This window comes from Triturus cristatus, chromosome 8 (assembly GCF_964204655.1).
Source record: "Triturus cristatus chromosome 8, aTriCri1.1, whole genome shotgun sequence".
In the NCBI taxonomy this organism is placed as follows: Eukaryota; Metazoa; Chordata; class Amphibia; order Caudata; family Salamandridae; genus Triturus; species Triturus cristatus.
The window spans coordinates 1,100,747,090-1,100,773,633 of NC_140591.1; the positions used below are offsets into that span (position 1 = coordinate 1,100,747,090).

General features: G+C 46.7%; 1 protein-coding gene across 1 annotated transcript in view; it reads right to left on the reverse strand.

The window, feature by feature from the left end:
* LOC146805437 (uncharacterized) overlaps positions 1-26,544 on the reverse strand; it is a 217,369-nt gene that overhangs the window by 129,813 nt on the left and 61,012 nt on the right. Inside the window, exon 2 of the mRNA XM_085620504.1 lies at positions 10,042-10,215. Coding sequence (XP_085476630.1) covers positions 10,042-10,215 — 174 coding nt within the window. The remainder of the gene's footprint in view (positions 1-10,041; positions 10,216-26,544) is intronic.

Here is a 26,544-nt window from a genome sequence, read left to right on the forward strand (position 1 = left end):
ACCAGAAGAAATTGTTGATTGCTTCGCAGAATATTTCCGTGGGGTGTATTCCCCGGTGTCCTCCCGCTCGGAAGAGGATTCCCATGCCCTGCTTAGGGATATCGCGCTGCCTTCCCTTTCGGAGGAGGACAGAGTGTCGTTGGACGCCGCCCCAACATTTGAGGAAATTGCCCTCGCCATACGTTCGGTCGCTTCCGGCAAGGCCATGGGTCCTAATGGTCTTCCCATCGAATTGTACAAGCTGCGACCGGATACGCTGGCGCCGCATCTCCGTGCTATGATCCTCGCGGCCTGTTCGGCGGGTTCCCTCCCGCTAGACCAGCGTCTGGCTACTATCGTGGTTATTTATAAGGAGGGGAGGCCGCGGGACCGGGTCACGTCCTACCGGCCTATTTCGCTGCTGAATGCGGAACCCAAAATTCTCGCCAAGGTGTTGGCCAATCGGCTGGTTGGCGTGGTGTGCGATTTGATTCATCAGGATCAGTCCGGCTTTATCCCTCATCGCAACACTGTGCTCAACCTGCGGCGCTTGCATGGGGTGCTCGCGCGTGTCCCGTTCATACGGGAGCCGGCCATTTTGGCGTCCCTGGACGCCACTATGGCGTTTGACACACTTGAGTGGCCATATATTTGGGCGACGCTGGCGAAGTTTGGGTTTGGCCCGGGATTCATCGGTTGGGTGAAATTGTTGTATTCTGGACCGCTGGCACAGGTGGCTGTGAACGGTAGAGTGTCGGCTCCGTTTGAGCTGGGCAGCGGCACTCGGCAGGGCTGCCCGTTATCACCGCTCCTCTTCGCGCTTGCCTTGGAGCCCCTGGCGGAGTGGCTGAGGTGGCATCCTTCTATCCGTGGTCTCCGATGGACCCCCGAGTATGAGGACCGCGTATCTCTTTACGCTGATGATATTCTTTTGTACCTGGCTTCCCCGCGTAAATCGCTGATAGTACTGGTTGATGTATTGCACTCATTTGGCCTCAACTCCGGCCTTGTCATCAATTGGGCTAAATCGTGTGTGTATGTCCTCTCTGGGGAGGTTCCTATCCTTCCGCGGGGTTGTCCTATCCAGATCGCCCCGCGGGGATTTAGGTACCTGGGTGTCTTCATTACCCTGGACGCGGAGGCCCGATATAAACAAAACTTGCTTCCACCCCTCCAGCGCCTGAAGGATGACGTCGCGCGTTGGAGGCGCTTGCCGCTCTCGCCGCTCGGCCGGGCGGCATTGTTTAAGATGATGTCGCTGCCACGTTTCCTGTACGCTTTACAGAATACAATGGACGTTGTCCCGGCGCGCTACTTTCGCGAGGTGGAGAGTTTGCAGCGCCGCCTGTTCTGGGAGGGTAGACCGCGTATCGCCCTGGCGAAGCTGACGCTCCCGTGGTACGACGGGGGGATTGCCCTCCCAGACATCAAGCGATATTACTGGGCCTCCCAGCTGGCTGCGATAAATCACGGCCTTTACGGGCCCGCTCTAAACCCGGGCTTTGAGATGGATAAAATGTTACTGCCGGGTGGCGACTATAACCGGGCGCTTTATTCTAGCTCGCTCGACGCACGTCTGACGGGCCCCACGCGGGTCATGGTACGAGTGTGGCACGCGGCTAACGTGGCGATGGGGTGGAAGGATCGTTTGACCCGGGCGACGCCACTATACGCATCTAAGCGGCTGGGCTCCCTGTGGACCTCGAAGGGCTTTGAGAAGTGGGACATGATAGGCATCAGCAGGGTGGGCGATCTCTGGACGAGGGGGGGATTCAAAACGTTCGATGTGCTGCAGACGGAATTCCAGTTGCAGGACAGGGAGTACTTTCGATATATGCAGATCCGTCATGCGTTGTGCTCCGTATTCCCGGACGTTGCCTCCATCCCGGAGTACTCCCCTCTGGAGAGTGCTAGATGGGCATGTACCGGACGGCACGATTTCATTAATTTACAAAAAACTCATCAATGATCGCTCGGGACTGCTGACTAGCCTTCGTGAGGCGTGGGGGGCGGATGGATTGGAGCTGGATGACGAGGACTGGGTGTCTGCGGTGGCCTCCCCGAAAGAGGTGGCCATACCGGCTCGCCTTCGCTTCGTCCAGCTCAAGATACTCCATAGGGTCTATGTTACGGGCCGAGTCTGATGCGTATGGGCTATGCTGTGGACGGGTTGTGTAAGCGTGGGTGTGGTTCTTTGGGGACCTTTCTCCATATTTTGTGGGAATGCCCGGAGGTGGCGCGATTCTGGCGTGGTGTGCATGAGGTTTTGCAGGCAGTCACGCATGTGCCGCTGCTGCCCGAGGCGAGGAGATGTCTTCTGAATGTGTGGGAGCCAACCGACTACTCAGTGCCGCAGACGTGGTGGGTGACTCTGGGATATATGGTGGCCAAGCGTGATATTGCGCAATTGTGGGGTTCCCAGAGGTCACCGACTGTTTCGGCGTGGAAGGACAACATGGATTGGTGTATGTTTCGGGAAAAGGTGGTGTATGTTGCGAGAGGTAAGCCTGGGAAATGGGTGAAAGTGTGGGGCCCCTGGAACGCCTACCGTGGGGGAATCTGTACCCCGCCGCTGATGCCTGATCCGTCACCGGCCCCGTCTCCTTAGCCTGCCTGTCTTCCTGGTTCTGGGCATTGAGTCCATTTTGTCTCCGTCCCGACCTATCCCCCCCCTTGATATTCCTGTGGGTCGGTAGGGTCCCCCCCCTAGGGGAGCACATGCTGCTGTTTCCGATTGTGGGTTGCCTTGTGGACTTGTTTTTTGTCGTTATTTATATAAAAATGAAACCGTTGTGTGGGGTCCGGATGGTGTGGCTGCCAACGCTTCTTTCAACTCCTGTGATCTCTCTTCTGCCGCAGCGTGTGTTCTACTGTTTGTATTATATGCTCTTCCTGTTTGCTAGCGGCCGGCCTGAAGGTTGTAGGCCCATCTTTGTATATCTTTTGGATTCTGTAATAAACGGTTTCAAAAAAAAAAAAAAAAACATACACAGAAGAAGAATGCAGGGAATTTCTGCACGATATCACCCTGCGAAGACTTACAGAGGAGGACAGGGAGATGCTTGAGGGTGATCTGACAGTGGAGGAAATAAAATTAGCTGCCCGTGCCCTGCAACCAGGGAAGGCAATGGGGCCGAACAGCCTATCTGTTGAGATGTACAAAAGAATGCTTGACATAATCGCAGAACACCTAGTAAACATGTTCGTGCAGACACAACAAGAGGGCATACTTCCAGCCGATCAAAGGGTGGTGTTATTGTGGTAATACCGAAAGCAGGAAAACTACCAACGGAGTGTGGGTCGTAAAGACTGATCTCCCTACTCAATTACACAGTCAAGGGCTTGGCTAAACTCCTGTCGAGGCGCCTTGCCGGGGTGATCACCACTCTTATACACCCGAACTAGTCGGGGATTATGCCCCACAGGGGTACATGACTAAACCTCCGCAGGTTGTTTGGTATACTGTATTTAACGGGGAAGGCTCAACAGAGAAATCTGCTTTCCTGTCCCTAGACGCCAAAATGGCATTTAACAGTGTGGAGTAGAACTACGTCTTCACTGTGCTTGAAAGAGTAGGTATGGGCCCCAAATTTATGAAATGGGTCAGACACCTGTATGAACAGAGCCAGAGTGCGGGTAAACGCCACATTGTCTCGAGTGTTTGCCCTCCAGTGGGGAACCAGATATGGTTGCCTGTTATCCCCGATCCTGATCGCGCTTGCCCTTGAGCCGCGGGCGGCGTGGGTTTGGAAGGATCCCATGATCTGGGGGATACCAATAGGAGAAGAATGGGAGGACAGAATCTCGTTGTATGGAGATGACATCCTCCTTTAGGTGAGGAAGCCCAGGCATTCGGTAGATCGAATATTGCAGATCTTCCGTATTCATGGAGAGTATCCGGGATAACGAATCAAGTGGGACAAGTCGTTGCTATATCCCCTGTCGGGAGGCATACCGGTCCTTACATCTAGATGTGATATACCTATTGAAACGAATGGCTTTAATTATCTGGGAATCCATGTAACAAGAGATACTGAAGAATTCTATTGAATGAATTTGGGCAAACAACTAGACATTCATTGCGGATGGCAAACACTGGCGGACCCTGCCTCTGACCATGATGGGACGGCAGCCATGTTCAAAATGATGTTTCTCCCCCAACTATTATACACTTTACAAAACACACCCTAGGAGGTGCCCCCCCCCCATTTTTTCAAGGCGTGAGCTTTGGGCATTGTTATGGTGCGGGGCAACCTCGCTCATAGCCCTGAGTAAACTTAAAAAAGGATCTACGATGGTGACCTAGCAGTACCTGACATCCGCGTTTACTATTGGGCAGCCCAGTTAGTAACAGTAAATGTCTGGATGTTGGACAACAGATCGGACCCAGCATATAGAGTGGAAAGACTAGCCATGGGAGGTAAAGGTCTAAGAGCAATTCTGTATGCAAAACAAGGGCGTGGGGATCTTCTGAGTCACACGAAAGCAGTGGCCAAAGCATGGATAGCAGTGACAAAATACCTGGAATGGGAGGGCAGGCTCACAGAATTGACACCGTCTGAAAGAAAGAAATAAGCTAGAGGGCTTCACCAAGTAGGAGCTACTGGGTTTGGAAATGCTGGGAGACGGATGTATGATATTACAACGCGGGTTTTTACCACGCGTGCAGTTACATCGCATGCGTTACAACGCATGCGATGTTACAACGCTATGCCATTCCAACGCAAGTCTTTACATCGACTTGCGCTAGATGGCGTGCTAACATTAAAAAAGTGTAATTTACTATTCCAACTCCAGTCCACTTAACAGTAGGGAAGGTGTTGGGATAGTAAACTACACTATTTGTAATGTTAGCACGCCATCTAGCGCAAGTCGATGTACAGACTTGCGTTGTAATGGCATAGCGTTGTAACATCGCATGCGTTGTAACGCATGCGATGTAACTGCACTGCGTGGTAAAAACCGCGTTGTAATGGCTGTTCCCCCTGGGAGACATATGGAAACAACGGGCCTATATCTCGTTCACGGACCTACAACAGGAATATGAACTAGGGAAAGGCAAGTGGTTCAGATACACCCAGCTGGGACATTCCCTGAGGCAATATTTGAGAGAAGGGGAGACACTGGAAGCCACCACACCATTAGAAGATAGGATCTTGACAGACCACCTGCACGTTAAAGCCATTTCCCTTCTGTACAAAAAAATAACAAACAATGCCCCAGGCCCAATAGGCACCTTGAGAATGACCTGGGAACACAAAGTAGTCTCAATGAAAGATGAGGAATGGGTAGAGGAGCTCCAAGGCCCGAGAGAAGTAGCAATACAGGCAAGGTTCTGCTTGATCCAGCTGAAGGTGCTACATAGGTTGTACTACCCCAGGTCAGTGTTACAGCGGATGGGGGGGATGTGAAAGCATGCAGTGCCACGGGGGCTGTAGACTGGAAGGGACCTTTTACCACCTGATATGGGAATGCCTGGTCCTGCAGAGGTATTGGCAGAGAGTTGCTGCGACAATTGCTGCCGTGGTGGGATTGGAGGTCCCGCTTGCACCTAAATGGTTTCTGCTAATAATTGAAGGAAATGAAGTGGCCGAGACATGTGCAGCACTGGTTAACTTTGGCAGCAGTGGTGGCAAAGCAGAATGTGGCAAAGATATAGGGGGTTGCCTCACACTCAGCACTTGAAGAGTGGGATTATGATCTGGACTGGTGTTGGCAGGCTGAGCTCACGATCTATAAGAGTAGGGGGTGCCTCAAGAAGGGAGAGAAAATCTGGGGGGGGGGTGGCAGACTTACCGGGGTCTATAAAGAATGCACTGTGATATAACAGACCTGTTGCTAGTTATCAATAATGGATATTGTAAATTACAAGCTATACAAATGAAAAATGTAAAGTCACTTCAATATATTGAATCCTTGTATGTACAAATCATTATGCTCGTACCAATAAAAAAGAGTTTAAAAAAAATAATTTAAAATAATTTAAATCAGGTTAATCAATACGATGCAAAAATCATTAATAAGCGAGTTCCATAAAGGAAAGAATCCCCATTCTAGAATTAGGTGAAAGAAGTCAATTAGAACTCATTAAGTCAAGAGACTAAGAGCAAGCATAAGTGTTCGATAAATTCTTTTTAAAAATGTGAGAAAAATCAAGGCAGAATATCTCATAAAAAGAAGTTCAAGAAACTCAGTAGATTTTCAGCACAATATAGCACAGGAAGTGGGGCAAATGGGGAAAGTTCTCAATCAAAGCTCTGCGGTCAAGAGTGTCTGTGAATGAGAGCCAGTGGGAAGTTGATAAGGGAGGTAAGAAGAGAAGTTTGAGAAGTCAGCCTCGAGAAGTCTGGAGAAGAAGTCCGAACTAATCTAGGAACACACACTTATATAAACAATAATTTTTTTAGAATTTAACAGTTGCCTCTGCCGTACTCTTCCATCCAATCATTGTCAGAGATTCTCCTGGGAACAGGATTACATCTCATCATCACTTCGAGAGAACAATGAACTATCAAATATGTTAGTTAATATTGTTACAACTAATATCGAACATCAGCTCCCCTTTTGGCTGAGTTTTCCCACATATACTTGTACCAATCTATCGTTCAGGCTAAAGTAAGTTATGTAGAAGTTGAAACATCTTTACATGAAAATAAAAATGTTTACGATGACACGTTCTGAAAAGGAAATACAAGTTTGTTTAAGAGGTCAACATCCAAATTATTCACTGATACTTCATACATGGTTGCGCATATACCATTTAAAAGACATACTAATCAATTATAACAATAAGCTCTATTGATGCAGCAACATTTCTACAAGAAATATGTGAATCATTTTAGAAAATTGTAATCTTATTATGAAATAACATCTTTAGAGGAGGTCAAGAGTTACACATTTTGCAATAACTTCATTTTACATGTTCTCATTTTAACAAACAAATGTATTTCTGAGTTAGCATTTCTAAATGAACAACTTTTGACAGTGCAGGCCTAGTACCTATAAATGTGGCAGTTGTGTAAAATTTCCATCATTTTTTAAACTCTTCTTTTATGTAAGCTTGCATATTAAATATTACATGTTTATTATAAACTATATCGTTGCATTTTTTTGAAACAATAAATCTTCGAATTTTTGTAGGAAACTTGGGGCCTCATTATGATGTCAGGATAAGGCCATCTGTGGCATTCCGCCGAACATCTGAGGCATTGATCCGGCCGCGGTATTATGAATCAGACGTTCTGACTGATGCCTGTGGGGGCAATCCGCTGGGCCTCAGGGTCAAGGAGCCAGTTGGTCGGAGGGTGGATCGTAATCCCCAAAATGGAGGTGTTGCCTGCTCAGGCACCGCCTTGTGGATTACGATGTAGGTTTCTGACTGCCTTTCTATGGCAATCCAACCGCCATAGAAAGGCTGTTGGAAACGGACTTTGGGGCCCTCCCATTCCTCTGCGGCCTTTGCTATGAGGCCTTGGGGCACCTGTGTGGCTCCCCCCCAAACATCCATGCATCGTGTGGCAGGCACCATGCGTTGCATGGATTTTTACAGTGTCATTTTCCTATTGTGGCTTGTGCTGCAGCCCGCAGCACAAGCCGCAATAGGAAATATACACTTTCCGACTGCTGTGAAGGCAGTCGTATCCTAATTTGGGAAGCGGGACTGCCGACTCCTTGTTGGGAAATCCTGTTTCGGACACGATGCAGGTCGGACACTCGTCCAACCGGCATCGTAATGAGGCCCTCAATAAGGAGTAGAATCTATTGGCTAACATTTCTCCACCATGTGATGGAGAAATTCATCCAGTAGACTCTACTCCATATTTACAGTTTGCTGGCTGTCAAACTTTGTTGGGTAATAACTGGTTACAGCTCAATCAAGAACAAAATGTTTTTTTTGTCATTCTCAAAAATAACCACCTAACACGAACCTTAACCTCCCATTCATGCTGCAGTGCATGCACAAACACGAACAGTGCATCTGATATATAATACGGGCATAGATGTTCATGAATCTGCACCCAACCAAAGGCTTCAACCTGCAGATGTAGGTTTAATACTAGCTTTAAGAATCGGCCATCAGTGTCCCTCACACATTGCAGGTTGGGACGCGGTCCTTTCTGTGCACCTGTGTGCCTCTCCCACATTTCTTCCCGCTCTCTTGCACATCTGAATGCTATAGCACACTGAAAAACCCATAATCTAAAGATTATGGTGATGTTGCTATGAAATTCCTCAGGTTAGAAAAGGTCCACCTGAAAAAGCGAAGTCCATAAAAACCGGGCTGTTCTCCGACTATATGTACATTTTCCATCTCAGACTGTCATTCTCTACACATTTCCAACAAAGCATGAAACCCTATGGTGAACACCATGATAGACAAGTTAGTTTATAACATACCATAGCGAACCATGACATACAATAGCACAGCCTAGTACAACTTTGCTGCATTCGTTTATCAACAAAAAATTATGTACTATTTCACATCCAGATGTAACAACTTTTTAAGAGCAGTAAGTAGACACAGCAGTTATTATTCAATGAAACTGGTAATCATGTTATCAACTGTAAAATGATGAAAGGATGAGAAGACCTCATAAGATATGACCTTTCTCTTTCTCCAATGACCATCAAGTTAAGAACAAGGAAAGTAAATATTACTTTTAATCTCCTTACTAACAAGCAAAGCTGCTATATAAATGTTCTGCACTGATTGACACATGCATTTGGAGAATTCTCATTATTTAATGATCTTATGTGAATTCTTCACAAATCACTTTTGTTTTGTTTTTTATCAGAAATCATATTTCGGTATTTGAACAGCAAATTAATGGTAGTCCCATACAACACCCTTTCAACCATGCAATCCGAAGGGGACCCAGGAACCCAATACAAATTGGAAAGCTTTATGTCCTCACCAGGCAGGGATATGAAGCGCTATATAAATAATGAATTGGACTACCTAGAAAGCGCTTTAGGCCCAATGTTGGATTTGCATGTTGGACAGTCTGGCACTGCCACATGGGTCAGCTTGAAAGGACCAGTGTGTAGGCCCATACTCTGGCCCTTTCAAACTGGCCCATCTGGCAGTCTGCCCGACAGGCCTTACAAGGGATATGGAAAGTGCTATATTAATACCAAAACAAAAGGATCTCTGCAGACACGTTTTTATAAAACATTTTTAATTCAGAGGGAAGAGCTATAAGCTAGAGGAGTATTTATGGGAAATTACTTTTTAAAGATTTCTAATATCCATTTCACATTGAGGGGCCTATTACGATGGTGGTCGGACCGCAACCGACCGCTCGTTGGTTGCGGTCCAACCACAACCTGCCAGTGCGGTCCGACCGAAGCATTAAAATGCATGCAGTTGGAGGCAGCAGGCAAAGGGACATTCCGCGACCCTTCCGAAGGGCTCAAGGAGCCTGTCGGTGCGTTGGAAACCCTTCATAATCCCTTAATGATGGTGGATCTGCCGTCGGGATTATGATGTCAGTTTCTGACAGCCATTCCATGTCGGTCTTTCCAACATGGAAAGGTTGTCAGCAAGTGGTGCCTGCCACACGGTGCAGGGATGTTTGAAAACATACATTTTTCAACTGAAGCTTGTGCTGCGGGCCTTTTCTGCCTGCCACCCAACCCTCCATTGAAAAATGTATGTTTCCGAGCGCCCTATGGGCGGTCGCATCCAAATACTGCTATCGGAACTGCCGACCTAAGGTCGAGTGGTTCCCAATCTGCAGCGGTGCGGATATCGTAATAAGCCCCTAAATGTCATTTATAAGTTCTGTACAGCTGATCACACATTTTACCCTTCCATACACAGAAAAAACATGAAAAGATAACATTTTGAGTGTAGAATTTCACTGGACTCCCATTATTCATATGCTTGAGAGGCCACCATCATTAAAAGGAATATTGGTGTACACGTGCCAGCTGTAGAGCCAGGAAGTGACGTGGACAAATTTGGCTGTTGTAAAGTTCTCCTCCTTATGCTCTACATTCACCTTCATTCTTAGCAACCACATCCTGAAGAGAGCATTTTAGACGGGGTGCATCGCTTACCTACACACACCGGAGGAGAGCGTCTCCACTTTCCAGCTACACAACTGCTACTACGGTGCCCAAATAGCCAAAATCCAGGATTGCAGGTAAAAGTCACATAGATGCCATTGTACCGGAAGAAGGCATGGCCGTTTATGAGATGTCCTACCCTCTGACAGCCAGCATTAACAACACCTGCAAGTAAAAAATAAAGTAATTAATATCTTCATTTTTTAATACATAAAGCATAAAGGGCCTCCACACTCGAGGGGGATGCCCTGCAGTCCTGCAATGTTTAGAACCCCCATGACCGGGAGGCCTCCCTGACGAGTGCGGGGCCTCTGTCACAAGTGCGGAGGCGCTTTGTGAATCAGGTCCAAATCATTGGGTCTGAGTGGGCTGATAAAGGGTGCGGCATTTACCACCTCCTGTGAAGACCGTTGCGCCTGTAAAATTACCAGGGGCCGAATTATATATACAGCACACTTTTCCTATTTGTACCATGGCACACCTTTCAAAAGGTTCGCCGGGTGCAAACAGGAAAAGTGTGCCGCATTATGCAGAATGTGCTTCCACCAATGCGCTTCCACCAGTGCAGCTTTGAATGCGTGCTGCCCTGGGAGCAATCAATTCAAAAGAAATTTGAAGCGGCTGTTTTAAGAGGGGAGAGAGATCCCCTTGCAGGGACTCACTTGCAGGGGGATGTCTGGGGGGTCCATGGGACCCCCATTCCCCCCCAGAGGGCTGCCTTTAGGACGCACACTTTCTGTGCACCACCTTTTTATGGCACACTTTCAGTGCATCTCCGAAAGGCATGGTTGCCTCTGCGCCCATGTCGGTAATATGGCGTGGGTGGGGAGGCAACGTGATCCCCTCATTTGCATAACGTCACACCACATGTAAACGAGGGAACGCCCTCTTATGGCAGTGCTGTTGTTACATGTGCCCCAGTGTTATCAATAATGCCAAATGGGATGAACAATCATCTGCGGCCCCTTCTGTAATACCACTCCTGGTGCAGCAAAGAACTAATATTCCAAATTTGCACAAAAAAAATGGGGAATTACATGTGGAATCAAAGACAGCATCTGGTGTGCATAATTCCCACTAGAATTATAGTTTTCATCGTGAATTACCACCAGGTAAGATCCAGTGGAACTAGGCCGTGTGAATACAAGATCTGTTAGGTCCTAGTGTTAAAACGACCACAAATTACATTTGCATCAGTTCCGGCTCAAGCACATTAAGGTCCTCATTAGGAGTGGCTGATAAATTCCTATATATGAGGTAATTGATTTTACCTCTTTTAGGAACATTAGAGATTGCACTCTTTTCTTACGCTAAGGCCCACATCACGAGTGGATTGGAGTGTGGCACAATATGTATTGTACCTGATAAATATTAAGACCATGGGATTTGTTATTTATCAATTATAAGTTTTTCCCCAAAAATTTGAAATGACACAGGGATTTTGGTTCTTAACGTAGGAAAAACCTCCTATTCTAGTTTTTATCAAGTATTTTTTCTACCAATAAATATCAGCAATTGAAGCCTAAAAATGTATCTGGAAGATTCAGTTTTCATTAATAGTCAAAAGACATAATTCCGGTATGTGCGGTTACAGGAGTTACTCCACCAGTGTCATTTTCACTGGAGGATTTTTCCTAGGAGGAATTAGTCTTGCCATTCGAAAGGATGGGAGTGGTAATTCCTCCGATGGCAAATCCTTCAGTGAAAATTATACTCAGTTGAAAATTATATCCCCACTGCTTTTAGGAGGATTATACTCAATTCCAAATTAGGGCTCCTACACTGGTGATAGCCCTGTTCCAATTCTGTAAGATAAGGGTAATAGAGAACAGGATGCACACCTATTTGTCTTGGATCATAACAATTGATCAAGTATGGGGAGGGGAGGTGGGATAAAAACTGGGGTTTCCGATTTCCACTAAGCACAGTTCCCTGCCAGCCTCTACATCATTGATAAAAGAACAGTCCTGGGAACTCATACTCAGATAATCCCAGGCACTGGTTACTTTCATTTTTATCTAGCCAGAGTCAACATTCCTCATGAGAAATTCTCTGTGTTTTTAAGTCTCCAAAGAAGGACTCCTTCTGAAGAGGGAGATTTCCAAGAAAGATAGAATTTAGTTTTGCGAGGAAAGTGGGCAGGACGTTTAGAGTCATTTTATCTTCATATGGAAAACACTATTTTATTAGTAAATTGAAAACAAATTCTCTGTAATGCTTCCCTTTGTTACATCTAGCCAGCATATAGTTTCTATACATATCTTCCCCAATGACAGTGTAGACATTTAAAGAAATGAGGAGAAATGTGGTAATAGATACAGTGAAACTATGAAAATGAGGGGCATGTATTACTAAAATAAAAGGATACAGACCTATGTCATATTACCAAATAAAACATTGTTTCTTTTTTAAGTTTTTCTTTTGTTTTAAACTCTACTTGGTGTTTTTTTGACAGTCTAACTGGATAGTGCAATACGAGGTTATGAAAATAGAACACCAAGGGACAATTTACAAGTCCTCACCACCACCGGGGCGTCACTTTTTTTGGCGCTCGGGGGCGCAGCGCCATTTTCCATATTTACAAGGTGGCACTAAGTCACTTTGCGTGGCTTAACGCCACCTTCTAAATATGCCCCTTTCCGCCGCAGTCCTCTGTGGCAAAGGGGCATGCAATGGGTAATGCTGTGGGCGTTCCACCTTAAAACCCACTGCTTTTTGAAGCTGCCCCAGATTTACAAAGCTGAGGCAGCGCCAAAAACTGATGCCATGGAATACCCAGTGGCGTAGCTAGGGGGGGGCGGTGGGGGTGGTCCGCCCCAGGCGGGCGGACAAAGGCATTCAGTTAAGGCTCGGCTTACTTTCGTGGACGTTCGGGGACGGGCAGAGAAGGAATAGAACTCGGGCAATGTCCTCTTCTTTTCTGTGCTGGCAGCTGTCCCCCCCTCTCTTCTGTGGGATTCAAGTCAGCATGTGAAGTTAGCATAATGTATCTTGGTCTGTATCTCTACTCCATAAACAATGAGACATGCTTTAGAAGATGGCCCATTCCTTTTCTGTGTCTTGTATGATAGAAAGGGCCGAAAAGCCATACTGCGGCCATCTTGGATTATGACCAGTCGTGTTTTAGATCACGTGGTTCTCTCTGCCTACCGTCTACATGATTTAGCTCGTACCAGCCTAGAGACAGGTTGAATTGTATTTACGACTGAGGCCCAAGGTCGCATCTGCTGTAGGGAGTATCAAGCAAAATTCCTCTGGGCCCGAGACGAGAAGGGAGTCACCCCGCCGACCTTCTCTGTAAAGATACTAACCTTTTGTGTGTGCATCTGAAACTGGATATGGTATGAGCTCATTTAGGAGCTCCTGGGCTAACTGGTGTTTTTCCACTTGTAAGGCTTTGTATGTCGAATCTGTTATGTATATAAGTGTGATTCTGTCAAGGGGCCAGCAGTCTTCCTCGGCGCACCTGATGGGTGAGGATCGATGAGGCTCCTCTATGTAGAGTTCTGTTGTGGCCAATAAACGCTTGAACCTTCTACGTTGCCAACTGCTTATTATTGACTTGACATTGCGGGCCACTGGTAAGTGTGGCCCTTGGGATTACTATTTAGATGACTTCAGTTGGCGACCACGAAGGGACCCCGTGATAGGGTCTTTTCTCCCCCGTATTCGGGTGGCAGGATTGAGGGCGTCTTGGCCAGGCGGGCTGAGCGGAGTCCGACGTCCACTCTGTACTCCCGATCGGGGTGCCCTCTGCTGCTAGTCGCCCTTCACCGGGGTCCTACGGGCTTAACCCAGGAATTGACCGTGTTGGTCGTAAGAAGTTGGCAGCGGAGAACGAACATTCGTACCTGGGTGCACCCGGTGAGTAATTTGAAATTGTTTGAAGCACGCGCTGTGGAGCGGTGCATTTGTTTGAAGCACACGCAGTGGAGCGGTGCATTTGTTTGAAGCACGCGCTGTGGAGCGGTGCATTTGTTTGAAGTACGCACTATTGAGCGGTACATTTGGATTTGATTGAGGAGTCGTAATGAGCTCAGGAGAATTAAGGAGGTCTTACAGGGTGGTCCGGTAGGGACTGACTGTAGGGACTCCACGGATCTTTTGTGATTTGAAGATACTGGTCAGATGTCTGGTTGTTATCTGGGCGGGACGCGCAGCCGAACTGTACTCGGGAAACCCCGTGGCAAAAACTGGGTAGCCACGAGACATATCTGAGGTGTGGCTTGGACCACGTCGGAATAGTCTCAAGTGGTGAACCAGGGATGCAGCGGAGTGGTCCGTAGTACCGTTTGTGGTTACCTCTGTCTAACTGTCTCTTGCCAGTCGGTTGAGAGACTGCTTGTTGTGATTCCGTTGGTCCTTTTGAATAATTCTCCACGAACAGGAGTCGACGGGCTCGGTTCATTTGTTTGGATGCATCAAGTTTGGATAGGTTGAACTGCAGAGAATAATGTTGACATATATGTTATATGTGATATAAAGTCAGTTATATGTTATTTGTGTCTGTCTACTAACCAACATGTCGTGTTCAGCAAATTGAATTGTTTCGGTTGTTGTTGCCGGACTAGCGACTCTCGTTTGGCTGAGAGTCAGCCCGCCCCTCCGGAGGGCAGCCCTAGCCATTATATGTATGTGAAGCACGGAATTGCCCCCCTATTGTTCAACACCTTGTGGCATAAGTATACTAAAGGTAATGAAGATGAAGAGTTGCAGTGGCCAAAGACTGGCTCATTTGATGAAAAGAAAATTGCCTTTTTACAGGAACAACTATTTTCTAGGCGCAGTAGGCAATCTATGTTTGAAGCCTTAAACACCTGGCAGAAAGAAGCAAAACAACGACGAATGAGGGAGGGAAAGCTAGCAAGAGCTAAGGCTGGGCAGACCATAACTCAGAAAGCTGTAGCCTATGACAGAGCTAGGGTGGAAAAAGGAATCGACTGTATGAATCGTGAGTTTAGATTGAAGGTCGATAAAAGTTATGTGGCTCGACCTAACGCGGAGGATGAAATAGAAGACTCGCTGGACATGCGGCCACCGCCCCCTTATGTCCCGCAACGGTTATATCCGGAGGTACCAGCGGCTATTGTATCGGCTGGGGCAGGGACAGTCGCCCCTACGCCGGCTCTAGTTGCCTCCACAGCAACTCCTGTTGCATCGGCGCCTCAGCCTCCCTCCCTCCCTACGCCTGTAACTGATCTCTCTCGGTTGTCTTCCTCTGTCTCGGAAGTTATGGCTTTATTGCCCAATTTGTTGTCAGCCACAACAGCTGAAGCTCCCCAGTTCTCACCAGGAGCCATGTATTCTCCTTCTGCCTTGACCTCCTCTTCCGCGAGTGCAACTCCTTTTGCAGCTGTTTCAACCCCAGCACATCCGGCCGGTTCTCTTGATGGCAAGAAGCTGTTCACTCGATCAGCTCTAGGAACAGAGGAAAAGGAGACCATTGCAGTGCAGGCATCCCAATGGATGCGGCAATCTATTTATACCCTGTCTGACATATGGAGCACCATGAAAGATTATGAACCAGTGATGCAGCAGCACGCGTTAGCACACATGGCCGAACGCCTCATCTCATTGTGGGAGCAAGTTTATAGAGGGGGGAGAGCTCCGTCCATACTGTATGATATTCATGACCAAACACATAAATCTCAGTTAAGTCCAGAAGCGGTATATGGGAATGTGAGAACTCTGGTAAATTACAGAATGCGGCTACAAGCTGCTATTCCCGCAGGGGTACAGCAGTTCCCAATGCGTGAGGTACACCCCATTTATCACCCGGAAGTAACTGAAATAGTAGGCGCACATGGGACGCCCGTTTTCAGGAACAGTGGAAACGCAGTGAGGTACTTTCATTGAAAACTCAGTTGCCTGACCCCAGGAAGAATCCTACGGCATACTATAAGGAACTTACGGAAGCCGCCTCCTCGGCGGTGATGACACTGGCTGATATCGAGCTATTTTTTGCTCTATTGGTGCCGGTGGACATATGGCGGCAGGTGCATGACCAGGACCATGTGACGGACTTTGGGGGAACCTGGGAGCAATTGAGGGACTGGGATAGGGATCGTAAACCAGGAGATAAGCCTAGAACTGAAATATTGATTTTGCCGGAGAAAATAATCACTTACATGCATTCACTAATCCCTCCCAGGAAAGTAGATTGGGACAAATTGACCGCGTGTAAACAAAAGAAGGATGAGAGTGTGTCAGATTTCTTTACAAGGTTCGAAGGGGTTTTCATTGATTTTAGCGGGCAAGATCTGTCCAAAGAGGGTGGCATACGCTTGTTTGTTAATAGGTTTGTAACTAACCTATTACCTGAGATATCAGTCCGACTTCAGGCCGCGGAGAGTACCTGGACGACATCTACCCCTTCGACCATCTTAAGTATGGCTCAATACTATGAGCATCGGGAGAACGAGAGTAAAGAAAAAACGGAAAAGAAATCGAAAGATTTGAAGACACGGGTCCTGTTACAGCAAGTTGAAAGAGGCCGAGGGAGGGGTCGGGGAACACAGAACTTCGCCCCACGAGGGGCTGGTCCCAGGCAGAGTGTAGGACGAACAGATTTGGGAATAAATCAGTGCGCATTCTGTAAACAGGAAGGGCATTGGCGAGCTCAGTGTCCGTTGTTGAATGCACAAAACGGCGTTCCGAGGGGCCAAGGGAGAGGCCGTGCTGGGGGTCATCGGGGTGGACATACGAGACAGGAAGGTTTAGGACAAGGTGAGAATAGTTAGAATTATTTTGACAATGGTCAGGGGAAGCAATATTACAATGAAGGATGTGTGAGCAATGACTCGGCAGGCTATTCTCAGGTATAGGATAGCCGAGGACAGAGTGGGGGAGATGTGTCAATTCCAATAGATCAAAACGGACCTTATGTGCATGCCCGTTTAATGGATACAGCAGGTAAGTTTCTAGTTGACACAGGGGCTATGAATAGTTCTGTTTCACATGCCCTTGTCCCTGGGGCTGCTCTGTCTGGCCAGAATAATGTGTCTGTAGGTTTCTCTGGAACTCCGGTGGTAAGCCCCATTTCACAACCTCTTTCTCTTACTCTGGGACCAATCTCAATAGATTCACCCTTCCTTCTAACCTTGCAGTGTGGTGAGAATCTCTTGGGCATGGATATACTGAAGAGCTTATATGCCCGTATCTATTGCTCTCCAGACAGTGTTTACTTGACTATCAAGAAACCCCCTCCTCCTTCAGCACAATGTTTCTCTAAAACAGACACCCTACCCCCTGAGCTTACGAAGATTCCCCAGGGCCTTTGGGCTACCGGAGATACTGATGTGGGTTTGTTGAAAATACCACCTGTTTCGATCACCTTGAAACAAAATGCCCGGTTACCTAGAGTCCCGCAGTATAAGATTGCCCCCGCGGGTGAACGAGCTTTGTTGTCCAACATTCATGATTTGATCCGCACCGGTGTAGTGGAGGAGACAGCTTCCAATACGTGTAATAGCCCTATTCTTCCTATTCTTAAACAAGCCCCGATAGATCAAAGCCCTGATTATGCTGACACATATCGTTTTGTGATTGACCTGCGTGAAATAAACAAGATTGTAGTGCCCCAATATCCCGTGGTACCTGACATTACTACTATTTTGACGATGATTCCTCCGACAGCTAGATTTTTCTCTGTCATTGATTTGAAAAATGCTTTCTTTAGTATTCCCATTCATCCAGATAGTCGTTACCTTTTCGGCTTCTCATTAGGAGGCCGCAGCTTCAGATTTTGTCGCGCCCCACAGGGCTATACAGAAAGCCCGAGTATTTACAGTCAAGCGCTTAAAACGTTATTAGATACCCTAAAATTGCCACCCGGTAACGTTCTGGTGCAGTATGTAGACGATCTCCTTGTGGCCTCTGATACCGAGCATGGTTGCCGAGCGGCGAAGACTGCATTGTTAAAGCACTTGGCAAACCATGGTAATAAAGTATCGTTGTCTAAATTTCAATATTGTCGACCGGAGGTGACCTATCTAGGTCATCTCCTGTCGAAGGAGGGAAGACGACTGACTCCTGATCGCATCATAACTATATCTAACACGCCTGTTCCTCGCACGCAACGTGATGTCCGCGCTTTGCTTGGCATAACTTCTTACTGTCGCCAATGGATCCCTAACTATTCCCTACTGACTAAACCTTTCTTGCATCTAACAACTAAAGATGTGCATGAGCCTTTACCTTGGACAGCTGAGTGTCAGAATGCTTTTGTTTCTTTGAAATCTGCTCTTTGCTCTGCTCCTGTGCTTGGCACCCCTGATTACCGGAAGCCTTTTGTACTCTACGTGCATGAGGTGGACGGTTGCTCGCTTTCAATGCTAGCACAAGGATTTGGTGGTAAGCAAAGACCTTGTGCGTACTTTTCGGCGGTATTGGATAATATCGCCAGGGCACTTCCCAGTTGTCTGAGAGCCACGGCTGCGGTTGGGGTGGCGATTTGACAATCGGAAGGGCTCGTCCTGAATACGGACCTGACAGTAATGGTGCCCCACGCTGTGGACGTATTATTGAACAGGACACAGACTCAGCACTTAACTAGTGCGCGTCTTACAGGGTACGAATTGACCCTGTTCGCACCACATATCACTATCAAAAGATGTGTCACCCTGAACCCTGCTACGTTACTACCTCTCCCTCTGGAAGACCACAGTCAAGATATACATGATAGCATATTTCGGACAGAAGAAGAAACAAAGGGGCGGATAGATTTGACAGACATTCCTTTATCTGACCCTCAAGGGGAATTGTATGTCGATGGCTCATGTTTTAGGTTACCTAGCGGCGCTACGACCGCTGCTTATGCGATCACCACACTGCAGACAGTAGTCGAAACGGCCAAGGTGCCTTATCGATCGGCCCAGGCTGCTGAGTTAGTCGCACTACTAAGGGCTTATGAATTTGGCGAAGGGTTAAGGATAAATGTCTACACCGATAGCCAGTATGCTTTTGGCGTAGCACATAGCTTTGGGAGGTTGTGGGCAGAGAGAGGTTTCCTTACATCCCATGGTCAGAAAATAAAGAATGGTCAGTTGGTTTTGAGATTGTTGGCCGCCCTGACCTTGCCCCAAGCCATAGCCGTTGTTAAATGTAGTGCTCATAAAGCTGTAATTGATGATGTAGGTAAGGGAAATTCCTTTGCGGATAGAATCGCTAAAGAAACTGCCCAATCCAATACCACCTCCATGTTTGTAACTAGTCTGTATAAAGGGATGGTAGAAACAGAGACATTCAATAACACTATAGATAGTGTGAAAGAATTGCAATTAGAAGCGACCCCTGAAGAACTAAAGCACTGGCAGGAACAGATAGGGAAGCTAGATGACAATGGATGTTGGATTGACCTGTCAGAGAGATGTAGATGGCTGCTGCCGAATGCATTTGTGAATGCGGTAGTGTCCATGGCACATGGCCCCGCACATGTTGGGGTTCGAGGTATTTGCGCAGTACTAGATCCTGTGTGGTATAATACCAACATCCATAAGACTGCAAAGCATCTAGTCCAGAATTGCATGATTTGTCTACAGCATAATCCAGGAGGTAGTATCCCTGTTCTGACTGGTATTTGCGCCCCCCACCCTACCTTTTGAGGTATTACAAATGGATTTTATTCAATTTGAGCGGGTTAACAATCTCAAATACGACTTGGTAGTGGTCTGTACGTTCAGCAAGTGGGTAGAGGCGTACCCCACCAAGGAAAATACTGCCCTAGCCATCGCAAAGGCCCTAGTAAAGGAGTTCTTTCCCCGCTATGGGTTACCACGGGTGATCTGGAGTGACAATGGGAAACATTTCAATGCTGACCTTGTTGAGCATGTTTGCAAGGGCCTGTCAATACAGCAGAAGTTCCACGCTGCCCGTCACCCCCAATCAGCAGGGCTGGTGGAAAAATATAATGGGATCTTAAAATTGAAACTAGCCAAGCTACAGGATACAACAGGGCTAAAATGGCCTGATCTCTTACCCCTGGCTTTACTGTCTGTAAGAACTACTCCTCACTCCCATAGTGGGATAACGCCGTATGAGGTGATATTCGGTAGGCCCGCTAATGTATGGGGTGTGCCACGACCAAAATCCCTTAGAGATATTGAGTACCCTATGTTGGCGGATTAGCTTTATGCACTAACTAAAGATCTTCGTTCCATTCACCAACAGATATCAGCAGTACTGCAGCCTCTGCCGGAGGGTCCTGGACACAGCCTGGAGCCTGGACAGTGGGTCTTGGTTCGGAACTACCAACGAAAATCGAGTCTGGACCCATGCTGGACCAAGCCCTTTCAAGTGCTTCTGGCTACGAGAACGGCTGTTAAAGTTGAAGGGAAACGGCATTGGATTCATGTATCACATCTGAAAAGGGTTCCCCTTCCTTTGCCGGATGATCAGCAGGACCAGTGCGAAGTATTAGGGCACGAAAGTGATAAACTTACCGAAAAGTCACCTTCCCCAGAAGCCCAAGGAGGAACGAATGGGCGAAAGGAGGGTGTCGTGAGTTCGGAGACATCTGCAACAGGTAATCTAACACATGGGAATGCAATATCTGATAAGGGAAGTCACACACCCAGTCCTTTACCTGATCCCACTGTGCCTGTTCTTTTCATTAATCCCGAAATACCGGGTCATGTTCGTTACAACCTGCGGCCCCGACAGAAAGCAAAGATCCCAGGTTCAGCCTAGAGAATGAGAATGAAGGTCTGAGTAAAACCCTGGGAAAAGCAAAAACACTGGACTGAACTCGTTGAGAGCTTGGAACTTTTTGATAAAGCTCTGTTCAGAAAGAAGATAGAGACATTGATCAGTTGGTGGGGGCCCAGGTAGAGTTCCCTTTCAGCAAGAGTTGTGTCAAGTGCAACTCCGACGCGAGAAGTTTTTTGTGCCCTTCTTCCTTTTTTTCGTTGCATGGAACAATAGGAGTCTGCCTGTGAGGCTCTAATACGGACACAGGAAAGAAGCACCCTCCGGCAGGTTGGACTGCTTGTAGATTTCCTTTTTCCCGAGATTATATCTGGACTTTTAGTGAGAATGTACCCTTTTGCTCGTTTTGTCCCTGAAGAGGAACGTCCCATAGTACACCGCCCTTTGTATCCACATCTGCCGATGTTTTCTACCTGGAGTTTGCGTGCCAAGATTGTTTTCATTGTCATAATAGTTGTTTCATTAATATTATGTTTGGGAATGTTCATCTATCTAGAATTCCGTCATCCTGTGCACACCCTGATAGCTACCACCCCCGCCCCCGAGGAGCACCGTTTTCAGACTTTTGCCCCACATAAAGAGAGGCATCATCAGACCTATGTGAATAATGCTTTTATTGAAATGTTACACCAAACTCATAGTTCAACGAATGCCACGAATTGCTGGGTATGTGGCCTTCTTCCCTTAGTGATGCACAAACATGATCTATTCATTTCAATGCCTTTGTCATATTTAGGCAGTTGTGAAGCTTGGTTTAGATTACTGTCAATGATATATGAACATTATACTGTTGATGAGCACCGATTTTCAGAAAAGGATTACGAATTGATTCTGGCATATATAGAAAGGCACCAGGGATTCACCCCAAATGCTGAAGGTACAGACGGTACTCTAGATCCAACCGCTTGCATGAATGTGTATACGGAACATGAAAACGACACCTGGTTGAGGGACGAAGTGTTAGATTTTGTGTCCTTCAATTTTACTGAGTATTTCAGATCTTTTCAGGAACGAAATGTGTCAAATGATAGGATCATTCCGGTCTCTGTGTTGAATACATCGTCCTCCTTTTGCATACATGGTACTGGCCATTTATTTGTTGGATTTAGTAAATGTAACTATACCTATAGATTACAAACATTTAGCAGCCCACCCATACTTACCCCTCCGAATGTATATTTTGTGTGCGGAGAAAACGCTTACACCTGGCTCCCCAGAGGGTGGTCAGGTAGATGTTACTTGTCCTTCCTATACCCTCCTGTTTATATAGCCCCTTCCGACTATCATAAATCTCACTCACTGAACCGATGGAGTTTAGAATCAGGAACCACTGATAGAGATGCTACGGATCAGACTGATACCCCGGCCCAACACTTTGTCGATATCATGAAAGGAGACCTGCCTATATGGGGACCCATTTTAACCAGTAAGGAAATTAGAAGATTGTCCAGGGTAGTAGAGGGTGTGGTAAATACCACTGCTGGAATACTGACTAATATAACAGTGGAGCTTCAAGCGACCAGACTTGTGACCCTCCAAAACCGCCTTGTTTTAGACGTTATCCTAGCTGATCGCGGAGGAGCGTGTAGAGTGATTGGCAGCTCCTGCTGCGTATATATACCTGACTCCGCCCCCTCGGTTCATCTGGCCATTCAGAAATTGCATCGATTAGCATCTGAGATTCATACGGAGACAGGTACTTGGTCTATTTCAGGGTGGTTCTGGGGTCTTCTTACCACCTGGGGTTGGAAAATATTTATGATCCTCCTAGGAATAGTGGGTTTCCTTTTTACTTGTTGTGTTTGCATCCAATGTGGGCCTGCCTGTTGCTCCCATTGTGCCACCCAAATTCGTCTTGCTGTACCTGAACTTAAAGCAAACCCCGCCAGGGTAAACGCTCAGTTAGTGCAGAAAGAGATACATGACATAATGCAGATAGACGAAGGTATTTTCGAAGAGTAATTCGATGAATAGCTACATTATGCTAAAAAGGGCCGTTCTGTGGGATTCAAGTCAGCATGTGAAGTTAGCATAATGTATCTTGGTCTGTATCTCTACTCCATAAACAATGAGACATGCTTTAGAAGATGGCCCATTCCTTTTCTGTGTCTTGTATGATAGAAAGGGCCGAAAAGCCATACTGCGGCCATCTTGGATTATGACCAGTCGTGTTTTAGATCACGTGGTTCTCTCTGCCTACCGTCTACATGATTTAGCTCGTACCAGCCTAGAGACAGGTTGAATTGTATTTACGACTGAGGCCCAAGGTCACATCTGCTGTAGGGAGTATCAAGCGAAATTCCTCTGGGCCCGGGACGAGAAGGGAGTCACCCCGCCGACCTTCTCTGTAAAGATAGTAACCTTTTGTGTGTGCAGCTGAAACTGGATATGGTATGAGCTCATTTAGGAGCTCCTGGGCTAACTGGTGTTTTTCCACTTGTAAGGCTTTGTATGTCGAATCTGTTATGTATATAAGTGTGATTCTGTCAAGGGGCCAGCAGTCTTCCTCGGTGCACCTGATGGGTGAGGATCGATGAGGCTCCTCTATGTAGAGTTCTGTTGTGGCCAATAAACGCTTGAACCTTCTACGTTGCCAACTGCTTATTATTGACTTGATATTGCGGGCCACTGGTAAGTGTGGCCCTTGGGATTACTATTTAGATTACTTCTATTATTCCCTCTCTTTCTGTCTTGCTCCTCACTTACTGAAAACCGTAACTTGAAGAAACGGTTCACAACCTCTTTCCTTCTTTCATTTAGTTGCTTCCCTTTGAAATGGATCCAAAAAAGAAAAACACTCATGCGGGAAATGCCCTTTTTCTGAAATTTTTCAATTCCAAAGTGCAGCGGGATGGAGAGGAATAGAAGGTTTTAAATATGAAAAATAAATACATAACTAAATAAAGCAAGACATAGTGGTTGCAAAGTGGCCAGATTGGTTTTATTCACATCCCCAAATACATCAGCCTTACTTTACAGAGTTTGCCAGTGAAGCGCTACTTTTGTTTTCTAGTCTTTCTTTGAACAGCATTGTTGTCCCCAGGTAGGAAAGTGTACCATTCCTGGAGGGACTGCAATACATGGTTGATGGTTGGATTGGAAAACAAAATGTGTACCATGGCTCTGTGTTTATTGGATGTGGTGTTTTTAAACCATACTGCTTACGTTTTGTAAGGATATAAGCAATGGATGTTGAAACGGTTCCCTTCAGGGCCCTGTAGTCATGTCCTTAACTTTTCAGGTAAAACCACTCGCTGATTTCTGAATAGTGAGTGAGAGATCGTTAAGGTAACCATGTTGTTTCTGCTTACATTTCACATGCTTTACTTAATCTTGCATTCCCTATGAGTGTTTGCTTTTACTTTCTTTTTTAGGCAGCATATTACTCTTATCAAGTGCATAATTTGAATTGAGCCACATCCAAGTGTTTATAGCGGGCACAATTAGGTTGTAGCTGAAGGCAGTGCGAGTTTCTCTTCAGTGGGGCAGTATGGTGTTCAGTGGGGGAGAGGATGTGGCACTATGGCCAGAGCTGTCGAATTTGGAACTGGGGAACTGGGTTCAGCCTTCATGACCAGTCCACCAGACCACTCTACTGAGGGAGCATATTCCCATGCTAGACCTTAGAAGACCCCACTAGACCTTAGAAGGCTTGATGTCTTAGCACAAGCAGGTGTACCCTAGTGGTGTCACTTGTGAGTTAACCTTGAAGGCCTGTCCACCATAATCCATACTGAAGTTCATTTCCAGTCTTGCGGGCAGGCCTACGAAGCAGCACACCCTAGAGCAACAGTGATCCAGTCACTGTGACTCTGTCATTGAGGTCACATGAACCTTAAGCAGGTTAGGGCGGTGCAAACGGTGTGACCGCACTGGGTACCTATTTCGGGTGAGTACGTAGTGTTTGCAAGTATATTATGGTTTAAAAAAAACTTGCTGCCGCCTTCCTGGCCTCCAGCAATTTTCAGAAACAATAAAAATGTCATGATAACAGTGATTAATGTTCTTCCTAGAGAGAGATCCGAGTTTTGTCTAGTGGAAGGGTTGACTCCTGGAAAGGTAGCACAGAGGGTTAATGTGCCTGCTGCAAAGAACATGTACCATGAAGATCACAAAGTGCACTGCTTTAATGGGGGGACCATGATGAATGGTCATTTAATGTCAGCTGTAGATGATGGATACCTGAACAGTGTCATGTATGTGCATGTTTGCATTGTGCTGAGGGATTACCAGGTAATTGTTCACGCAGCTCTCTGATGGATGTCACATGCGGTTTTTCTGAGTCCCCAGATAGATCATGCAGTCTGTGTGTTCTCTTTTGTACTGCCAGTCACTGCCAGTCACCGGTGTATTCAACTGTGTAGCCTTGGACCGTGTCATGTATGTGCGTGTAACTTGCATGATCGAGGTAACTATTAGCGGCGATACTACGTGTCTCTCGGTCCTCTTTCAAGTGATTGCCGTCCATTTTTCCTCAGCAACACCCCCCCAGGGGCGGCAATCTGAGGGATAGCCCCGGGCGCCACAAGCTCTAGCTACGCCTCTGGGAATACCAGTTGTTAGAATGGCAATACGAGGAGAAATTATAAATTTTTCCTCAATTTTTGCTCTTTCCGCATTCTGCAGCACATATAGAAGGTGCAAATCGCCATTATTGATTGCTTATGTGTAGAAAGGTGTCCCTTCCTGCTCATAAACAATCAGCCCTGTAGCATAGGCACTCTTTTAACATGGCAGCAGGGTTGCCTGTGCCGACGCTAGGCAGTTTTTTTTGCAAAAGCACTAGGGGAAACACTGGGGTGCGCCGTATTCTTATGAATACGGTGCATCCCTGCGTTAAAATGTGTTTTGAAAATGTCAGAGTGGCGCAGCCAAATTTTGGCGCAGCTCCGCCCTCCAACATTTTATTGTAAATATGCCCCCAAGAATCTCAGAAGATGTTGAACATCTTTATGAACCCCGAGGTAAATGTGCTTTTCTTAATTTTGTTGTTTACACACATGCAGTGTACATGCCTATTGATTTAAAATGAATTGCTCCTGCAATCTGTTATTTGTTACCTTCTAGATTTACTTGTCTGCGCATCCACATAAGGGGTTCCTGACAATTTACTGCAGCCATCAGGAAGTCAAAGGGTGCTGTGAATACACTGACAAGTTGGAAAGACGCATTCACACACAAATGCAACAGGTTTGTTCTTGACCCACCCATTCTTTGAATTCAGGAGGTTGGTGGAGAGAACAATTATGAGGATCGAAAGAGAAGAGAAAGAGAGATGACCAGAGATATTGCCAGTAGCGTCTGCTAATGGCTTGGGTGGTGGGCGGGGGTGGAGGGGTGAAAAAAATCTATTTTTTTAAGCCACTTACCTGTGATGGCCAGCCGGCCGCCGCCTCTCCTCTGTCCTCTTCTTCCTGCTCCAGTTCTGCAGCAGGATACAGGATGCAGTAGGAAGCACCCAGCTCCAGATAGCCTTTCACAACGCTGCAATGCAACGTTGTGATTGGTCTGGGTGCCATGGATCGGAGCTCAGCCAGAGAATGGAGGCCTGGGCATGTTCTCCATGCAGGCTGTAAAGCAGCCTGCATGGAGAATATGGGAAATGCGCCTGACTGTTTTGGGCGACTCAGGAGGGCTGACCAAACAGTCATGTGCACTTAGGAGTGGGCAAAGCACTCCGTCCCTGCTCCTCTGTCCTCGGAGCAGACCGCCCTGCCAAGAAAGCTGCAGCAGCAGAAGGAAATGTAAATGATAATAATATCATTTTATGTTTCCTGATGCAGAGCAGTG